Raw genomic sequence first — 20,878 nt, forward strand, 5'->3', positions numbered from 1 at the left:
AAAGGACATAGAAACCATAAAAAATAACCAGTGAGAAGTAAAAAGTACAATAACTGAAATAAGAATGCACTAGAAGGAATCACCAGCAGACTAGATGAAGTAGAGGATAGAATCAGCGATTTGTAAGACAAAGTAGCAGAAAACACCCAATCGGAACAGCAAAAAGAAAAAGAATTCAACAAAATGAGGATAGTTTAAAAGACCTCTGGGACAACATCAATTGTTGCGACATTTGCATCATAGGGGCACCAGAAGGAGAAGAGAGAAAGCAAGGGACTGAGAACCTATTTGAGGAAATAATGACTGTAAACTTTCTGAACCCAGTGAAGGAAATAGACATATGATGTCTAACAATTAAGTTTGTGAACTTGTTGCAATGATGTTGCCAACCTTTTTTGATATCAGAGGGATTACTCATTATGAATTTGTACCAACTGGACAAACAGTTAACCAAGTTTACTATTTGAAAGTGCTGAAAAGGTTGCATGAAAAAGTTAGACGACCTCAACTTTTTGCCAACAATTCATGGCTCTTGCATCGCGACAATGCACCAGCTCACATGGCACTGTCTGTGAGGGAGTTTTTAGCCAGGAAACAAACAATTGTATTGGAACACCCTCCCTACTCACCTGATCTGGCCCCCAACGACTTCTTCCTTTACCCAAAGGAAAGAAAATATTGAAAGGAATACATTTTGATGACATTCAGGACATCAAGGGTAATACGACGACAGCTCTGATGGCCATTCCAGAAAAAGAGTTCCAAAATTGCTTTGAAGGGTAGACTAGGCGCTGGCGTCAGTGCGTAGCTTCCCAAGGGGAGTACTTCAAAGGTGACCATAGTGATATTCAGCAATGAGGTATGTAGCACTTTTTATAGGATGAGTTCATGAACTTAATTGTCTGACCTCATACAAGCCCAGGAAGCACAGAGCCCCAAACAAGATGAACCCAAACAGGCCCACACCAAGACACATTACAATTAAAATGGCAAAAGTTAAAGACAAAGAGAGAATCTTAAAAGCAGCAATAGAAAGGCAACTAGTAACTTATAAGGGAGCCCCCATAAGATTATCAGCTGATTTCTCAACAGAAACTTTACAGGCCAGAGGGGATTGGCAGGAAGTATTCGAAGTGATGAAAAGAAGGACCTACAACCAAGATTACTCTACCCAGCAAAGCTATCATTTAAAATCAAAGGACAGATAAAGAGTTTCCCAGACAAGAAAAAAACTGAAGGAGTTCATCAGCACACCAGTATTATAAGGAATGTTATCGGACTTCTTTAAGACAGGGGGGTAAAAAAAAGATCAAAATTATAAATAATAAAATGGCAATAGCTACATATCTATCAATAATTACCTTCAATATAAATGGATTAAAAGACATCAAAAGACATAGGAGGGCCAAATGGATAAGAAAACAAGACCCTTACATATGCTGCCTACAGGAGAATCACTTCAGATTGAAAGACAGAAAGTAAAGAGATGGAAAAAAGATATTTCATGAAAATGGAAACAAACAAACAAAAAAGCTGGGGTAGTCATACTTATACCAGACAAAATAGACTTTAAGACAAAGACTATAACAAGAGACAAAGAAGGACCCAGTAATCGCACTTCTGGATATTTATCCAAGGAAACCCAAACGCTACTTCGAGGGGACATGTGCATCCATATGTTCATTGCAGCATTGTTTACAAGATGCAGAGGCAGCCTGGGTGTCCATCGATGAAAGAACAGGTAAAGAGGAGGTGGTACATATATACAGTGGAATATTGCTCAGCCATGGAAGGGAATGGGTTCCATTTCTCTATGGTGGCATGACTGGACCTGGAGGGTATTGTGCTGACTGGAGTGTGTCAGACAGATGCAATGTGATTTCGCTTATATGTGGAACCCAAAGAACAAAATAAACAAACAAAACAGAAACAAACTCATAATACATTTCGATGGTTGCCAGAGGGGGGGGTTGGGGTGTGGGTGAAAAAAGGGGAGGGGATTAAGAAGTACAAATTGGTTGTTACACAGTAATCATGGGAATGTAAGGTATACTATAAGGAATATAGTCAATAATACTGTAATAACTATGTATGGTGTCAGATGGGTACTAGATTTGTTGGGGTGATAGGTGGGGGTATGGGGGGGCAGGATGAAAAAGGTGAAGGGGTTAAGAAGTACAAACTGGTAGTTACAAAATAGTCATGGGGATGTAGGATACAGCATAGGGAATGTAGTCAATATGGGAATAGCTCTGTATAGTGCCAGGTGGGTACTAGACTAGTCAGGGGCATCACTTCTTAAATTATATAAATGTCTAAACACTATGCTGTACCCCTGAAATTAATATAAAATAATATTGAATGTCAACTCTAATTGAAAAATTAAAAAGGGGGGGAGGTTAAGGGCAATAAGAGGTCCAAATTTCCTGGTAAAAAAACAAATAAGTCATGTGGATGTAATGTACAGCATGGGGAATATAGTCAATACTATTGTGGTGGCATAGTGTGGTGTCAGATGGTTGCTGGACTTATCATGGTGATCACTTCTTTAGGTCTATAAATGTTGAACAATTATGGTGTGTCCCTGAAGCTCATATAATATTGTATGTTAGCTATATTTTTAATAAGAAGTTAAAAAAACACACACCTCAGTATTGTGAATGATCTGAGAAACCTAAGAAGAGGTGAGCTGCAGAGTGGGGTGGGGAGGCCCGTTGAGGATTCCAGGCCCGAGCGGGGCTGCCACTGAGGGCACGCCCAACCCAAAGCTGCACAGGCTGTGAGAGCTGGCAGGGATCTTCATTTTATAAAAGGGCTCAGAGCGGGATGGTGAGTTACCCGAGGTCACACAGGGAGTCAAGGAAGAACCAGGACTAGAAACCACAGGGCCCCTGTCCTCTGGGACATACACACACACTCCCCTTCCAAGAGAACGGACTGAGGGAGGCATAGGGAGAGACAGTGGTAGACCCACGGATGCAACTGAGGGAGGAGGACATGGACAGGAAGAGGGCCCTACCCCACCCACTACAGGAAACCGAAGAAGCTTCAGCAGTGTGGGGAGAACCTGTACATGGTGACTGAGGCTGTGGAGACACTGAAGGAAGCCACCCTGGAGAAGTGGGGCAAGACTGGATGGGACATTCCATTCCCCTCCTCACTGCTGGAGGTTCGAAGTTGGGAATCTCCCAGATGTTTTCCCTGCCCCATCCCCATACATAACATGCTTGCCCCCACTCCTTCCCTCCCACAGTCCTGGAATCTCTCCTGCATTCTTGCCTGTCATTAGGGCATCCTAATGTACCTCTCTCATCCATACCTGCCTCTCATCCAGTTCCCCTAATAATTGCATTTTCATCTTTTATGATACCATTCTTTTCTAAGGACTTTTCCATCTATAGTCTCACACGTGTCCTGTGAGGTAGGCTAAATTGCTATTACAATTCCCACTTCATAGTGTTTAGGAAACCACCTGGGAAAAGTCCAGTGGTTCACCAGCTACTTGGTGGTGAATCTGTGAGCAAAACCCAGGTGCTTTCCCCTTGAAGCTCCACCTGCTGCCAGAGTTTTCCCACCCTCTGCCAAGTTCCCCTCTCTTCATTTGTCTCCAAACCCCCACTCCCTAGACCGCCTGTCTCTTTCCCCAGGGCTCTCTCGGTTCCAACACCACCATCAACCTGCCTCAAGCCATCATCACTGGAGAGAATAGCTGAGGACACTGGGCGGAATGTGAGGGAGAGGAGGGGAGGCAGACAGCCCAGGGTCCATCCCATGCCTCCCGGCCTTTGGAGTCAAGTTGAAATCTGGGAGGTAGGGGTCTTCCATTCCTCTTTAGGGTCTGCCCCCATAACCAGGTGGTGACCTCAGCCCCTCCCTGGGCCCCTCCCAACCCCTTCTGTGTGGCTCCCTAATGCTGCACCTCCCATCACTCTTCCCACTCCCAGAGGCCACACTATGTGGTAGGGGAGCCAACCAGGGAAGGCAAGGAGTTGGGTGTCAGTGACAGCCAGTGCCCCACTTCTGGCCCCCACAGAAATCCTCCCATTCAAAGAGCAGAAGCTGAAAATGTTTCCTTCCAAAGGCGAGAGAAGCTGAAGGACTCTTCTCCTCTTCCCCACCCCATAATGTGATGGGGGCGGCGAAAGGGTGGACAAAGTCTATGAAGGCAAGAGGGACACAAAGACACAAAGGAAAGAGACACGTCAAGTGAGGAACTCAAGCCCAGAGCCCCTTCTCCAAACCTAGGTGTGATGACAGGTGGGCGGCAGAGGAGTCCCTCAGACTTTGGCAGGACATGGTGATGTATGGGATCCCAGCCACGGATTTCCTGGGTGTCCTCTCCCTGCCACCAGCCTCCCCATGCTGTTCCAGGCAGGTTGGAGCTAAACCCACCTAGGGCTGCACCACCGTGCAGGAGGATGCCTCTTCCCTTGGGGCTCTCAGTCTGGTGCTCAGTCTCTCCATTTGCTATGGTGACAGAAGTGTCCCTTGCCCCTCTGTAGTGTCCTCAATGCCTTTTGGAAAATACTGTAAGGAGTTGAGCTCCCAGGGCATCCTACACCAGATTCTGTCCCGATCATCTTTCCCTAGGAAAGGATACTTGAGGGAGGTCACAGGACGCCAAGCCCCAGAAGGGGGCCTCTGTGCCTGCGGTAAGGGACTCGCTGGGTGAAGTCATGTGAAAACAGGCGGAGTGGGTTAAATCCTGGTCGCCACTGTCCTGTACCCAAACCTCAGTCCGGGCCTGAGCTGGCCCCCGGGGGCCACGCAGTTTGGGGCGCTGCAGGCTGAAGCGGAAGAGCTGCTGGCGCTGAAGGGCCTGACCCCAGAACAGCCGACCTCCCAGCTAAGAGAAGGACTGGCGCAGCCGCGTCAGACGCGGATGCTGCAGAAGTTGGAGGACACAGAGGGGCGGGGCCAGGGGTGAGGCCAGAGCAGAGCGGGCGGGATTGCGGGAGGCCGGGGACAGAGTGAGGAGGGAGTTCTGGAGAAGGTTGGGGTGTTGACTGCCGGACTGCGGGGGAGAGAGGCGGGGCTTAGGACGACTGGGGGCAGGGCGAGGTCGCCTGGGGCGAAGTTGGGGAACTTGGGGGCTGTGCTGAAGTAGTGAGGGCCAGACTCTTAAGAGCCGGCGTGGGTGGTGGCACGACTTAGGGTGCCAGAGGCGGGGCTCAAGACGGCTAGGGGAGGGGTTGGGTCATCCTGGGGCCGAGTGTGGCTGGATGGGGCGTGACCTGCCTCCTCCAGTAAGATCTCAGCCCACACGTCCACTGGAGGGAGGCTTATTTAGGCTGTCTGGAGAGACTGAACCCCTGCCCCGAGGGAGTCCCCACTCTGAGCGGGGAGACCCGTTCTGTCACCCTCAGAGAGCTCCTTGTCTCTCTAACTGGATTACTCCCATCTCTGTCAAGTGGATCAGGCCCTAGATCTTAGTGAGCCAGTGGTTCAGAGAATCCTTGGTGCTGGGCCAGGGACACAGTCCTCGAATGACAGCAAGAGACTTTCAGCAAATTCAACCAGCTGGCTACATTCTCTACCTGCTGGGGGCTTTCCATGGTGAGAGCCCAGAGTGGGGATGGGGTCAGTCCCTACTGGGCCTGACAGGCCTACTGTGTTAGGCCCAGTGGTACCAACCAGGACTTGCAACATGATCTCTGGGTTCCAGGACAAAATGAAAATACAGGACTGCTTGTTAAAAAATTATTAAGAATTATTATTCACAATAGCAACAGCAGAGCATTAAACCAAGTATGGCACCATGAGCAACATGACAGGTCGCACACCCAGGAAGCCAGCTCGGATACCAAACCACAGGCAAAGTGAATCAGAATCCAAATCCTGTTGTCCCCTGCTCCAAGGAAAAGGCAAAAGGTGTGCACCCACCTACTCCCATGTTTATTTCCCAAAAATGGGGGAATATATCTTTCCAGGAATCTTCTCTCATCCTCTCGTAGAGGGGAAATAGTGAATCTGCTGTCCCCCAACACACACACACACATATACACAAGTTAGCCCCAGCCCGCAGAGCTGCCTTGCTAGAGGAAGAGAGAGTATGCCCTTGTCCCTCCCTCTATCTGCTTTCCCTACCCTCTGCAGAGCTGAGTGAGGAGCAACAGCAATTGCTGGCCATGTCCATGGAGAAAGGGTTCCTTCCCCAACAGACAGAGCTGGTGGATAGGTGTGAGGAGAGACAAGTAGGGTAACATTATGTTTGACCACTAGAGGGGATGCAGGAGCTCATTCAGGTCTAGCTCCTCGCTCAGGAATGACCACTGGCCCAGAGAGCACTTCTCCAGGGCCACACAGCAGGTTCCTAACAGAGCTCTCTACAGAACTCAGGTCTCCAGATTCTTAATCCGTGCCCATTCCTGCTTGACTCTAGCACTCATGGGCAGAGGGGTCAAGGATGGGGGCTGAAATTTAAATTTTTACTGCAGACTACCTCTGAAGTTGGTGGCTGCCCCAAAGCAAAGCATCCTATGATGTTTATTCTCTACACTGCAGATGGAGATCATGCCTTCAAGAGGGAGGCAGTGCTCTTCTGTCTTCCCTTCAAGCTGGGAAGAGCCTTCTGAGTGAGAAACTGAAGGTGATCCAGGCCCTGGTGACTCTGCAGCCTTGACATACAAGGGATGGACCCCTCTGTATGTGGGAGTCCAATGCCTGTGACCACTTTGTGCCCTATGCCACCCTCTCCTTCTTTCAGGGGCTGGCCAACAACACCTGGCTATCCCCAATCAGGGCTAAGGAAAGCAGAGTGGGGCATGGTACAGCCTGGGGAAGCTGATGAAATGGAGAGACACTTCAGCTCCGAGTGTTCTTGAAGGCAGAGCTTCAAAGGCTCCATCTGGGATCCTGTCTCTTTAAGAAGGATCTGGGGGCTTTGTCCTATCAGGAGGCCTGGCAGTCATAATTGAGGAGCAAAGTCATGACGTAGACAGGAGCCCCAACACCTGCTCCAGCTGCATCTTCAGCCTGAGGCATAGGGGGATTGTCAATGGAGGGCTGGGGGCAGTGACATCTTCAAGTCTGACGCTGTTTGACGTGCCTCAGGCTGCACAATTACTTTCAGCACTTTAGTCTTCAGCACAACTTCAAGTTGAATAACTGTCACAAGATATTGAACAGTGCCTGCTCAGCCAGGAGTCTGGAGATGTCTGGGGCCTCAAAGTTAATTTGGGAAGAAACCTCAGTTTTTCAAGGGATAAAAAAAGGAGTCTAGGGATTTTCCTTTGTTCAGAAAAGAAGTATAGTTCATTTATGGAAGTATAGCTCACAGTCTGCAATATGCACCCCAAACTTCCAATTTCCCAGGGGAGATATAAAAACTCAACACCCTTGGGGTGTGTTCTTCCTCCCCTTTCACCGTCACACCCACATTCCAGCCTGTCTTCCTCCCTAACTATCCCACTTCCTTTCACGCAGAGAAGGTTTGGAAGTACGCGTTATGTCTGTACATGGGGTCACTTCCCCCAAATGCTCCAGCCATCCCACAGCCTACAAGTGGGCTCCATATCCTGCAAGCATGTTACTGAACCTTCTCCCTGACCTCGTAAATCCCAAGTGCCAGCTTCTTCCCATTCTTGCCAGGATCAGTGCGTCCCACCCTTCTGAACTCCAGTAACCTACTCTTCTCTCTTTCCTCTTTGGCCCCTTCCTGAGGAGAAAATCAACAATAATAAAAAGAAAATTGGGTAAGGAAATAATGTTCTGTCCCAATGTCTGTGTCTGTTTGCAATGCCTGAAGAGCATTCTGTGGGTCAGAGAGACATTCAGGTTCCCAGAGAACAAGTGGGTGGCTGGGGCTTCCTCCCCTAAGTCAGTTCTGTTTCCTGATCCCCATCTAGCAACCACGCACAAATCACAATCTTGGAGCGCACCTCCGGGGTGATTATCGCGCATTACCTCCTTTGATGGACCACCAGAGGGAGATAGAGAGCAAAGCCTGCCGCCTGCCTCAGCACCATTCACCACCTAGCCTCAGGTTTCAGGACTTTCAATGGACCTGAAGAGTTCTTACGTATCAAACTTATATCTCTTCTAGTGCAATTTAAATTATGTCCCAGATTCCCCTGAACATAAACCAAGACTCTAAGGAGAAGGAGGGTCTGGACCCTAAAGGGGTTCTGTGGCCTTTCCCTAAGACTATGAGAGTGGGGCGTATGTGACAAAAAGATAGGGTATCCTGGATGGGTGGCAGGAGCAGCACAGGGACAAGTCTGACATGGGTATTTTTATTCCAAAAACACAAGACCTTTAACCTGGCTGACCCCTCAAGCCCTTATTTCTTCTCTGTCTTGAACCCTCGAAGCCTCCTGCTTGGAACACCATTAGGCGGTTGGAGATAGTTCAATGTGGGGGAGGTGGGGTGAGGGCAGGACAAAGAGACTGAGGACAGGTCTGGTAGAGTTCAGAGCGAATGAAGGAGGGCAAGAGAAACGAAAGGAGCAAGTCTTCTGGGTCAGAGGAAAGATGGACTTCTGGCCAGATGGATTTCTGGGGTCCTCAGAGCAGACACACATGTGGCTTCTTGAAACCAGGGTTCTCTAGATCTTTGGAAGGTGAACTGGACTGGAAATCTTGGCGTGAAGCCAGCGGGTGGAGGGTGAACACCAGGAAAAAACCTCCAAAAGTGGGATTGAGGCAATGGTGGGCTGATGAGAGGGTAGGGAGTGAGACCTCCTACTCTGAGCTAAGGGATGGGACAGTACACGGCCCAGGACTAGATGCTGGATTGCGGTGGTGTCACAGCAATGTACTGATTCAGAGATACAGAGGGGAAGAGGCAGAAATCCGGGAAGAACCAGGAAAACTTACAGATGGGAAGGATATTACACATAAACACATTCCGCATATGTGGGTGGCACATGTGAGGGGGACCAAATGACGGATGACAACCTTGTCACGTGCCCAAGCTCTCACCTGTGCCTCTCCTAAGGAGGAGGAATGTTTAGTCGATGTAATGGTTCGGGCCATCGAACGAGGAAGTATTACAGAGCTGCAAAAGAAGGGCCTGGGGTGGGTGGGAAGGGAGGTGAGCAAAAAGATAGGGGGCAGGGACCAGAGACCCAGCAAGGGCAAGGTCTTGTTTTAAAACATAGGAGGAGCTGTCATATTGGGTGAGAATTTGGGGACAAAGGTGGAGTAATGAAGTTTGGGGAGAGTTTTATTGAACGTGGTGTAGTCTAATCTCCCCATTCAACACCAGCCCCTCAGGAAAACCTCCAGTACAGACCTAATTCCTCATGGCTTTCAAGATTGTGTTTCATTTGTGATGGTGGTGCTAAGCAGAGGTGAGAGCATGAAGGCTCAGTTGTATTCAGGTTGTACACGCACATGTACAGACACATATCCCAACACTGGGGGACCCTGGCCTGTAAATGTCTTGAATTGTCATCTAGAGACCTGACCATGTAGGCAAAGTCCCCTTTAAATTAACTTCCAGGCCAGGACTTATGAGCAGGATCTGAGTGACTAATGGTGAGATGTCTGAATTCCCACGGTAGACATGCATTTTGGGTTTTCCACTAACTCCATATGCCTCTGCCTACATATATGTGTGTATGTGTATGTACAATGTTCCATGAGGAGCAGAGATGCTGAACATGAAACAACAAGAAACCATCTCTGCCTACACACACTATGCTTCTAGCAGTGCCATAGATACATAAATGCAGCTAAAACAGTGAGGTACTAATATACAGGCTGACAAGCAGAAAAACGGAGGGCAACTTTTTAGCTGCTCTGCTTTCTGCTGGAATATACAGACACACAGGATTTCTTATCCCCTTATCACACCCCTGCGGCCTCATCATGAATCCTGGATGCTTCCTGATGACCATGATGATGACAGAACAGAGATGCCTTCCCTCCTCTGTCTCTCTCTCTCTCTCTCTCTCTCTCTCTCTCTCTCTCACACACACACACACACACACACACCAGCTTCCACCAGCCTTTCTCTCCAGCCCCTCTCCCAAAGGTGTCTTCCTTCCTCTCCTCTCAGCCCCTCAAACCAAACTTCAGTTGCCACTTCTCTCTGGCCTTGACTCCCCAACCCACGCTGGCACCTGCCTGGCAGCTCCCCACCCCCTCAGGGCCTGGGGCAGGGCACACATGGAACAGGTTGATGCTGTTCTCCCGGAAGTGGAGCGGGACAGGGGTGGGGTCACTGGGGCAGGCGGGGTCCCTAGAAGCCTACCTACCTCCTTGCCTCCACAGAGGCATAAAGTGGCAGCCTGTCCTGGTGAGAGACAGTCACCCTCTCAACCTACACACCGAGTGAGCTCCAGGCCCTCACCCCAGACAGAGCTGCAGGACAGGACCTAGCACCGCTCCCTGGTAAGAGCTTGATGGCAGTGGAGAAGGCAGGGGTGGGTCAAAAAGGGCCCAGGAGCCCCTAGAGCCCAATCGGGTAGGTAGCCTGATCGGCCTTGGGGAGAGAATGGAGAAGCGGCCCTGTGAGTACCTCTCTGGTGAGGAGGAGACTGCAGTCGCCCGAGCCCTGCCCAGTGAATCTGGCTGGCCCCAGGGGGTTGTCCGCTCCCATCTGGGCTCTCCTAGTAATGAGGGGAGCTTATGTGGCTGGCAGAACAGCCCCATACATCTGTGCTCATGCCTCCTGCTTCCCTGATTCTCTGAGGTGCCTACAGGGGAGGTGAGGCAGTTCCAGGCCAGCTGGTGTGTCCTCTTCCACCCACGAGGATAATCCGGCTGTACTAGCTGGCCCCTCCAGCCAGAGCACCTGGACTTGAACTTCAAACGCAGAGACCCGAGACGATGAACCTCAGACTTTTGCAGGCCTCACATTCTCCAGGGCCCTCTCACCCCAGCCTATGACGCCCAGCGCCACATGCATTCATTCACCTGTTCATTCATTCTTCCTGCACACATTTGCCAAGAAAGTCTGCACCGGGCACTGTGCCTGGTGCTGATTCTACAGAGATGAGTAAGGCCCACTTCCTGCCCTCTGGGCAGTCACAGTCGAGTAGGCGAGAGAGTTAGGTGAGCAGATCATAACGTGAGGCAGCAGGTGCTTTTGAAGGGTAGGTACAATGTGTTTGGGGGACACGGGGTAGAGTCACTTGCTGTCTGAAAGGGTGAGGGAAGAGGTCACAGAGGAGGTGACTCGAATTGAGTCTTAAAGGATGAATAGAGATTCTCTAGATTGGAAGGGGGGTATTGTAAGCAGAGGGGGGCACAGGGAAGAGCAGTGAAATGCCTGAGCTACTGGGCAGGACCTGAGGGCAGTGAGTCCCCACATCCAGCAGCCGGGAGGAGGGCACAGGGGAAGTCGGGTCAAGGAAGTGACCCTCCGCCAAAAAAGGGCAACTGCCTTCCCAGGCCCTCCTGCTTCCCTCTCCTGGCGTCCCTGGGTCAAGGCTGTCACGGTTCTCTGGGGAGATGAGGTAGACGCTGTGTGAGAAGAGCTTTACTCCCATTGCTAATGAAATGCTCTAGCGGGGCTCCAAGTCCGTGAAGAAAATGAGTGTGGAGTGAGAAAAGAGCCCTTGGCAAAGAAAGAGCAGGTCTGGCTTCTCTAGCCAGCCGTGCAGCTTCTGGCAAGTTGTCTCAGATCTCCAGGCCTCATTTCCTTATCATAAAATGGTTCCTTTCAGCTCTGACATTCAGAGAATCCGGGAATCCTTCAGGGTGCCCCACCCATCCTCCCACCAAGAGCTGGATGATCTCTCTCTGCAGGAGCCTTACCATGTCCTGCTCTCCCAACTGGTTACTCTCCTGTTTCCTTTCCCCCACAGAGACAATGACCATGTTTGAAAATGTCACCCGGGCTCTGACTAAACAGCTAAACCCTCGAGGGGACCTGACACCCCTCGAGAGCCTCATAGACTTCAAGCGCTTCCACCCCTTCTGCCTGGTGCTGAGGAAAAGGAAGAGCACGCTCTTCTGGGGCGCCCGGTACGTGCGCACGGACTACACCCTCTTGGATGTGCTCGAACCCGGCAGCTCACCTTCAGGTCAGCGTCGGCTCTGGGGTTGGGTCCTGCGGGATGGGGGCCTCGCACCAGCCTACGGACGAGGACCCGAAGCTCCCTCCGCCCAGAGGTGGTTAGTGTCGTGTAGCCCAGAGTTCTCCCAGAGGCGGAGGAAGAAGCATAGATGGCTCAGCCCAGCCTCTTTCCTCTTCTTCCTCCTGCAGACCTGACAGATTCTGGGAAATTTGCTTTTAAGAACATGCTGGATGTCCGAGTGGAGGGACAGGTGGATGTGCCAAAGACAGTCAAGGTGAAGGGGGCTGCAGGGCTGTCTCGGAACAGCGCCCTGGAGGTCCAGACGCTTAGTGTGGCTCCCAAGGCCCTGGAGACCTTGCACCAGGAGCGGTGAGACTGGGCAGGGCTGGGAGGCGACCAGGAGGGGTGGAGTGGGCCCTGAGTTAACGGTCACCACTGGGGGCGCGTGAAGATGACCCTTTTGACTTGTGGGTGCCTCCAGGCCTTTTCCTAACCTCTCCCCCCATCCTTCCACTACCTCTGGTATCATGTCCCCACTGTCACACACACAAGGATGCGTGTGTTGACATTAACTGGCCATGTGACTTTGGAAAAGTCATTTCTCTCAGGACCTCAGTTTTGTTTTCTGAAAAATGATGGGGTCGGATGAAAATCTCTAGGGTTGCTTCCTACCCTGTGACTATGGAATACACTCACAAGGGAAGGGGTCTTCACTGCTCCCCACTGTGGCTTGAGCACAGCATTCCGCTCCCAGATATGAAGCCTGCAGCCCTGTCACACACCGGGCAGCCCTTGGGAATGCTGCCCCAGCAGCACAGGGGGCGTGGTGGAGGCCACGCCAATGCTGGGCACCTCAGATGTTTGGCTTGACTGGGGAACCGACTTTTAAGTAGTTAAGTAGTGGTTGGAAGGAGATGAGGGGTGCGGGTGCAGGAAGGAAGGCCTGGCGTGCTGGGAAGTCATCCAGTAAATATTCGCATATCCTCACTGAGTGCAGAGCACCCTACTAGGTGCTGGAGTGCACTCGAATATCTTGGTCCAAGAAACTTGTGATCTAGGAGTGTGAGAAAAATGTACAGCAGTAACTAGAAGTGCTAAGTGCGATAGGAGGGGTTCGTCTGAGTTTTGTGGCACGTCCGGGACTTCTGGCTAAGGAAGTGAGGACAGACTTCACAGAGGAGGCAGCCCACAAGCTAGGCCTTGAAAGATGAGTACAAATTGGACATCCAGGGCCGGGAGAAGGGCATTACTAAGGCACGCAGGTGAGAAACCCCGAAACCTATAGGAACCATGATTAGCCGGCTTGGCAGGAGCAGAAGAGGTATGCGTGGAGCACGTGGGGGATGTAGGGTGGGCCCAGATCATGGGGGACCCAGGTGCTCCACAAGGAGATGCAACTATTCCATAGGCACCAGGGAGACCCTGACCATGCTCTGGTGTGCGTCATGACTCATCTGGTCAGATGGAGAGCGAGGGAGAGAGGTTCAAAGCAGGCAGACTGGGCGACACTGTCCCACGTCCCTCAGAGACACAAAATGAGGAGCTGAGTTGGGGAGAGCAGTCAGAATGAAAAGGGAGGAGTGGGTGCCAGGCCGCTGGGAGGGCAGGAGGAACTGGACTTGGCAGCTAACTGCAGGGCGAGGGAGTGGGTTTTGTCAAAGATGAAGCTGATATGTGACAACAGGGATGGACCTAGAAGGCATTATGCTAAGTGAAATAAGTCAGACAGAGAGAGAGACAAATACTGTATGATCGCACTTATCTGTGGATTCTAAAGAACAAAACAAACAGAAACAGACTCATAGACACAGAGAATAAACTGATGGTTACTAGATGGGAGGGAGTTAGGAGGCTGGATGAAAAAGGTGAAGGGATTAGGAAGCACAAATTGGCACCGTGTTCCCCTGAAAATAAGACCTAGCTGGGCAATCAGCTCTCATGTGTCTTTTGGAGCAAAAATTAATATAAGACTTGGTCTTATTTGATAAGACCAGATCTTATATAATATAAGCAAGAGAGAGGATGAGCGATGGAGACAAAAGACTCCAGAAGAGATGAACAAGGCTAAGAAATGGAGGAAAGGGAGCAGAATCCACCCTAGAGCTGAGGGAAAATGGAGAAAGAAGCAGCCACGAGGCCCTGTTCTGGGCCAGGTGCTACGTCTCTCTCTCAACACCCTGGCGGTAGGTTTATCATCCTCGTGTTATAGATGAGGCCCTAAGTCTGAGAGAAGCTGCCCTGCTATGAGGCGGAGATCTGGGTTTCTCCAGAGTCCTCACTCTTTCCCACTGTGTCTAGCTCCTGGGAATGACAGAGAAAAGAGAAGGCCCTGGCCCAGGCGGGGAGAAGCTCTGGATTGTTCCCTTATGTTTCTCCTGCACAGGAAGCTGGCAGCAGAGCATCCATTCCTGAAGGAGATGCATGATCGAGGAGAGAACCTGTATGTGGTGATGGAGGTGGTGGAGACCGTGCATGAGGTCACTCTGGAGAGAGCCGGCAAGGCAGAGGGTGGCTTCTCCCTCCCGTTCTTTGCACCGTTGGGGCTACAGGTTTGGTTCGAACACACACACACAGAGACACACTTACATTCAGTCTCTCCTCAGAGGCTGCATGAACTTTGCCCCATCAGTGCCCAGCCAGGATGCTGTAAAAAAACACCCACACCTTAGTCCTGCTCTTCAAGACTCAGGCCCCAGCTAGCCAGACACAAATCCTCCCTCTGGTCAATGGTGCCCAGTGCCACAGGGGACTTGCAGGCAAGGGAAACTCATCGTCGTGGGTTTTTCCTCATGGTGCTCCCAATCTACAGGAGAGACATCCTTGTTCTTAGAAAGTTCTGTCTCATGGAGGAGACACATAGGTTAAAGCCCAGAAAACACGGGCTTGGCAAATTCAATGTAAATAAGTAATGCCCTACGTACCTATCAATTTATATAAATATTCAAGGCATGAGTTGGAACTAGGAGGAGGGGTTAGTCATGGAAGGCTTCTTAAAGGAGGTGAGCATGGGACGGATAGCAAAGAGGAAGAAGGAACCAGGACCTGGATGGAAGCTCTGAGGTGGGACGGGGATGCACAGGCAGGTGATGGAGCAGCTCTGCCCAGTTCCCTCATGTGTCTGAACCAGGAAGAGAGATACAGATGGTTAAAGGGATGAACAGCAGAAATGAGCAGAAGAGCTTTGAAACTGACCCCATGGAGTCTGGACAAGGGCGATCAGGGACACCACTGAAGGGTTCCCAACTTCTGGTCTCCCCAGAGGTTCTCAGGCCTGACCCTCCACTTGCACCCCACCCCCACTCCCAATGTCTCATACTTGGGGTCGCTGCAGATTCACAAATCCTCCCTGTCTAATCCTAGGGATCCATAAACCACAAGGAGGCTATCACCATCCCCCAGGGCTGCATCCTGGCCTTCCGAGTGAGACAGCTGATGGTCAAGGGCAAAAATGAGTGGGGTAAGCAGACACCGGCATGTTCTCCCTTCAAGACAAGAATTACCCGCACCAATACTGAGGCATCCTGGTCCCCTCTTGTGGCGAGTGAAGGAGCACGTTTGAATTGTGGTACAAAGGCCGGAGACAGAACAGCAGAGGCGGCTCTAAAAAGGGGGTGGAGGGACTCCTGATGCTGAGCATATCCTGTGTGTTAGGCATTGTCAGCTGGGGGAGAGGAACAGAGAGAACAAACACGGCCTCTGCTTCCAAAAGTCTGTGGCCAATGGAGAAAACAGACACAGACACCCGTACTCGGATGCAAGAGAGAAAACGGTGCTATCATAGGAAAGGATTTACAGAGGAAGAAAGGGTTACTTCCAGCAATAGAGAAGGAGCTGGGGATTAGGGGAGGCATTTGAGGGCAGGGCCCTAGCCCTTAACAGAGCTGGTAGAGAGACTAGAAAGGAAAGGTGGCACCGCTGTTAAGAGTCCTGCTCTCCCCTCTCTCGCTCCTTACAGAAATTCCATATATCTACAATGACAACATGCAAACCTTCCTTCCCGGAGGTAAGTGAGATTGCTTCCTGGCTCACCACATCTTCTGTCCTACCCCTGACATTATCTGCTAACTCCCTGGACCCTCTAAGAGTGCATACCATCATTTCCCAAGGAGGCCCTGGTTTTGTTTCCCAAGTCCCTAAAAATATCTATCCTTAACTTTAGGAAAGACAGATAGAGGCATATAAATACCACCCAAGAGAGACAGAGAAACAGAAAGGCAGAGACCAAAAGGCACAACTGGAAGCAGAAACAAGACTTGGAGACAGTGTGTGCCCAAATTGTGGGGGCAGATGAGCTAACATAGTCTCCATGTGTTCACTGAGAAAGCTGCCTTGACAACCGCTCTAGATAAAAAGGCACAAATAGGTTTTATGCTGACATATGTGCATTGTTTCTGTCTTCAGAAAAGCCAGAAGAGGAGAAGTTCATCTGTAAGTATTTCCTGTCATTTCACTGTAACTGTTTTGACTCAGAATGTTAAAACTCCAATCTTTGTCTGCCCTTCTCCGTGGGACGGGCAGGGGACATGGCAGAGCAGATCTCAGCCAACAGTTGTCCCTGCCGTGTGGCAGAAATTCCAATAGCTTAGGGAAACACAGTGAAGAGGGAGTCTCCGGACAAGATGGCCATGTGGTCTGATGCCACACACCTCTGTCCTTGAGGACCTTAGAAGCTATAACCTGTTACACACACATGTGCAATGCCACCACCCAGCACCTCAGGCAGGAGTCTCTGAGTCACAGTGTTGACAACTCAATCCAGGTGCCCCTTTTCTCATTGCATTAGCTTCTCTCCTGACCCATTCCTGCCTCCCACGAATGGGGCAAGAGTATCCTTAAGCTTATTGGGACATCCCAGGAGACAGGACCAATTTCTGAACCCCCATTAATGTTTCATCCCCTGGGTATGCTACTGTTTTAGAGGATTACATTCTTAATGTCCTTTGTTGTTGTTTTTTCCCTCTCAGTTATCAAGGCATCTGATATTGGTAAGGAATTTTGTGAGTTTCTCCCAAGACTTGGGCTTGAAGGCGGGGGGGGGGGGGTACTGAGGGGGAGGGAAGGGGAAGCACATGCTGAGTCCCAGGTCCTGGAGATTGGCACTGCTGCCAGGAGGCCACTCGTTCCAATGCAGGCTGGAAGTTTTCCTAGGCCACGAGGTCCCTAGAGGGTCAGGCTAAGGCTCAAGCCCTCCTGACCTACCCACTTCCCTGGACACAGACCCACGGCTCTCTGGAGCAGTCTCATCCTGGCCTTCACCCAGTCGCCAGAGTTATTCTTCTTTGTCTACTAACTCATGAGAAGGGGATACAGACCTTCCTTCTCAACTTTTAGCCACAGACTTTAGCGAAAGGGAAGTCAACTGTCTGCTGACCCAGGATGGGGCCTGGGAGCTCAGGGAGAATGGACGGCAGGCTGAGACGATACTGGGGGTCGTGGAGCACCTCCTCACTCCTAACCTCCCCTACACACACACACGCACGCACACACACGCACGCACACACGCACGCACACGCACACGCCGCTCAAGTCAGAGCTGATGAATAACTTTATCACTGTGTCCCTGGGTCAAGAAAAAAAGAAAGGCCACACTCAAGCTGGGAGCAGAGCATGAGACCTGAGAAGGGCTGCATGAAGGAGCCTTTAGGGAGAATGCCAACTGAATGGGGAGGGTGCCAGGGGGAGGGCGGTTTGTTTGCCATGTTAACTGTCCCCATAGGGGAGGGGCACAATGACTTCAGGACACTGCAAGAAGAGATTCAAAGAGAGACCCAAGAAGTGGAGAAGCTGAGCCGTGTGGGGCAAAGCTCCCTGCTCACCTCCCTCAGCAAACTCCTAGGGAAGAAAAAGGAGCTAGAAGACCTGGAGCTCACGGTGAGGTCCCAGTGGAAGTAGGGGGAGAACGGGAGAAGGAAGGTTCTGGGTGGAGGGGGGTGTGGGCCTTGCAGCTGGTTGGGGGATCTGACACTGCAGACAGTGGTCTGTGGCCAGGGGAAGTGACAGCAGATGCCTTCCCCAAGGCTGGCCATGTGCTCTCCAGGCTGCCAGGCCACCGCTATGCCCTCGCCCTGTAGAGACTCCCTAAGGGACATGCTCTCTCCTGAGGGACAGAGGGAGGCAGCAGGCCAGCAGGACCCTCTCTTGGAAGGGGGCTGGAACCTTTCCCTTCCAGAATCCAAGGCTCAGGGACCAAGGAATGCAGGAGTCCAATATTTTCAGGACTTGATATGTTGAAAAAGAGATGAGGAAATGGAAGAAAGTTAACGCATGTCAAGGAATGGTTATGTGCCAGACACCACGTTGGGCCCACTACCTGTGTCATCTTAATTAGTCACCTGCCTTTCCCCACAGCTCGAAGGGGCTCTAGACAAAGGACATGAAGTGACACTGGAGGCACTCCCAAAAGATGTCCTACTATCAAAGGAGGCTATGGGTGCTGTTCTCTATTTCCTTGGAGCCCTGACAGGTAAGTAGGGAGTATTCATTTATATACCAGTGACAGGAATGAATCACTGAATGAATTCCTGAATGAACGAAAGAATGAATGCCAGGCAAATTATACCACAGTTAAGTAGTTTATATCTACATTATAAAAAATTGGTTTCATTCCTTAGGATGCACCGGGTCACCTTGGATAGTCTGAGAAGATGGACTAGTCTTGCTAATAGAGGTTGAGATATAACCCTAGTTTTATCAGCCACACATTTAAAACTTCAACATATAGCTAAGCTCAGCACTTTTATATCGATATTTGTTAGCTTTCATTTCAGAGGGTAACATCTTCTGATCTTACCCCTGAATTCTTTTCTTCCCTCTACATGAAACATTCCCCCACTCAGAAGAACTCTCTGGTCCTTCAGGTATAAGCTGAGATGTTTTCTTTCCCTTAAGAAGCCTGCCCTCAAGCACCAAGACCAAAGTAGACCCCTCAGCTATGGCTCCCTTAATACCCTGTATTGTATTTGCATGTTCTGTTTTCTCCTCCACTAGACTGCAAGTTCCTTGAGTGAAGGGAGTATGATTTTTACCTAACACACCTAGCAAAGGTGCCTGGTACAGAGCAAGCATTCAACCACGGATGAATGTATAAATTCATTAATGCTGCAAGTCTGGAAGTGTACCCATTTGGAACCTGTAGTCCCCTTGCACCAACAACACACATCTCTTTCTCTGCTTTTTTTTCTCCAGAGTTAAATGAACCCCAACAGAAGCTGCTGGTAAAATCCATGGAGAAAAAGATCCTACCTGTGCAACTAAAGCTTGTGAGAAAAATAACGGCGGATACCCGGGAGAGTTTGGAAGGGAGTCAGCTAGAACCAGTGGAAAGATAGAAATTTAGATTAGGGATAGAACTAGCCTAGAGGTCCTCTGTTTTATCCCAGAAGCTCATGTCCACTTCTTATTTCTCTCCACGTGTCTTCCTTTCTGCTATTTCACAACTAGAGATAGAAGAGTAATTTCTGGACCATTATCTGGGGTTTTCAGCATGATATTGGGAGAAGAGACAGAAAACTCTGGCTTTGCTTATTCCTAGTCAAGTGACGTGAGCAAATCTTTTAATGTTTCTGAGTCTGCCTCAATTCACTCCTCTCTAAAATGGGCTAAAAATAAACACGCTGCCCACTGCACACGTTATTATAGGCTTAGATGGGGTTGTGATGAAAGGAGTTATAAAAGAGAAAGGTAGCCATCTTTGTGGTTTTTATGAGTTAAGACAAAGGAGGAGAGGTTTCCAGTTCTTTCTTTTCATGCTATTTTGGTTCCTTCCAGGTGGAGAGCACAATGGAACAGAATTTTCTACAGGATAAAGAGGGTGTTTTCCCCCTGCAACCTGACCTGCTCTCCTCTCTTGGGGAAGAGGACCTGATCCTCACTGAGGCCCTAGTGGGGCTGAGTGGCTTGGAAGTGCAGAGATCAGGCCCCCAGTACACGTGGGACCCAGACACCCTTCCCCACCTCTGTGCCCTTTATGCTGGCCTCTCCTTCCTGCAGTTGCTGACCAAGGATTCCTAACTTGCCTTTTCCATCTGCCTCCTGCTTCCCTAATAACTTCCCTACCTCATTATGCTGTGTCCTTAACATCCCAGGGCATTTCAGAGCCACCAGGCTGAGGATGATGGAAACCCTACCTGATCCTCCAAGATAACCAATTTCTACTTGTGCTTCTGTATCTCCCGCCACCCCCACTAAGCCTATTTGCTGATGCTTCAATCCTCTGAAAGTAGAAACACTCAAACTTTTAAAACTATGAAGCATTCCAACAAAACCAAAATCAACTAATTTCCTGTCCCAATACCTCCTGTTCATGCTTCCAAAAATCAAGCTTTACTGGAATTAATGGAAAATATTATTTCACTTTTGATGAAATGTCTTTTGGTGTTTTTCTTTAAAGAATCTATCATAAGGCAATTCTTAAGTTGTGCCAGAACAGAAAACAGACATTATATATACCACATATAGATCTATAAACATGAATATTATTATACTGTCCTCGGGCCGGCACCTGGGGTGAGAGCTGAAAAATGCTCAGAGAACTGAGGATGTAGAATGTGGAATCTAGATCCTAAAGTGAAAAGATCATCAAAGCAGCTTGTCTTTCAAGAGGAGCCTTTGGGGTCCTCTGGACTTGGGGTGAGCGACTAGAGATACATGGTACAAGCCCAAAACAAGAGTAAGACAACTTTCAAGTTTACTGAATAGAAAATGCAAATAAGTCTTTTAAAAAATGGTACCCCAAAATAAGACTGACCCAAAACTTTAAAAAACAAATTGTGATGTGATCTTCTGATTTCACCTTTCCCTTTTCTGCCCTCAATTCAGGTTGGTTGTGGGAGGAAGTGATGTGTGTAGGCGTGGCATAGGGTCCTGCTAATACGGATACTGCAATCTCATAAAACTTCTAAGTTTATACC

The 20,878-nt window shown here is 49.8% G+C and overlaps 1 protein-coding gene across 1 annotated transcript; it reads left to right on the forward strand.

Moving 5' to 3' along the window:
- Positions 1-9,988: 9,988 nt before the first annotated feature.
- GSDMA (gasdermin A) lies at positions 9,989-20,333 on the forward strand. Its single transcript, XM_019747723.2, has 12 exons — positions 9,989-10,338; positions 11,757-11,975; positions 12,158-12,338; positions 14,353-14,518; positions 15,330-15,426; positions 15,925-15,972; positions 16,371-16,397; positions 16,934-16,954; positions 17,686-17,840; positions 18,318-18,432; positions 19,155-19,228; positions 19,737-20,333. Exons 2-12 carry the CDS (start codon positions 11,762-11,764, stop codon positions 19,977-19,979), a joined length of 1,341 nt encoding a protein of 446 aa, XP_019603282.2. The 5' UTR covers positions 9,989-10,338; positions 11,757-11,761; the 3' UTR covers positions 19,980-20,333.
- Positions 20,334-20,878: the final 545 nt, after the last annotated feature.

Source organism: Rhinolophus sinicus, linkage group LG15 (assembly GCF_036562045.2).
Source record: "Rhinolophus sinicus isolate RSC01 linkage group LG15, ASM3656204v1, whole genome shotgun sequence".
Lineage (NCBI taxonomy): Eukaryota > Metazoa > Chordata > Mammalia > Chiroptera > Rhinolophidae > Rhinolophus > Rhinolophus sinicus.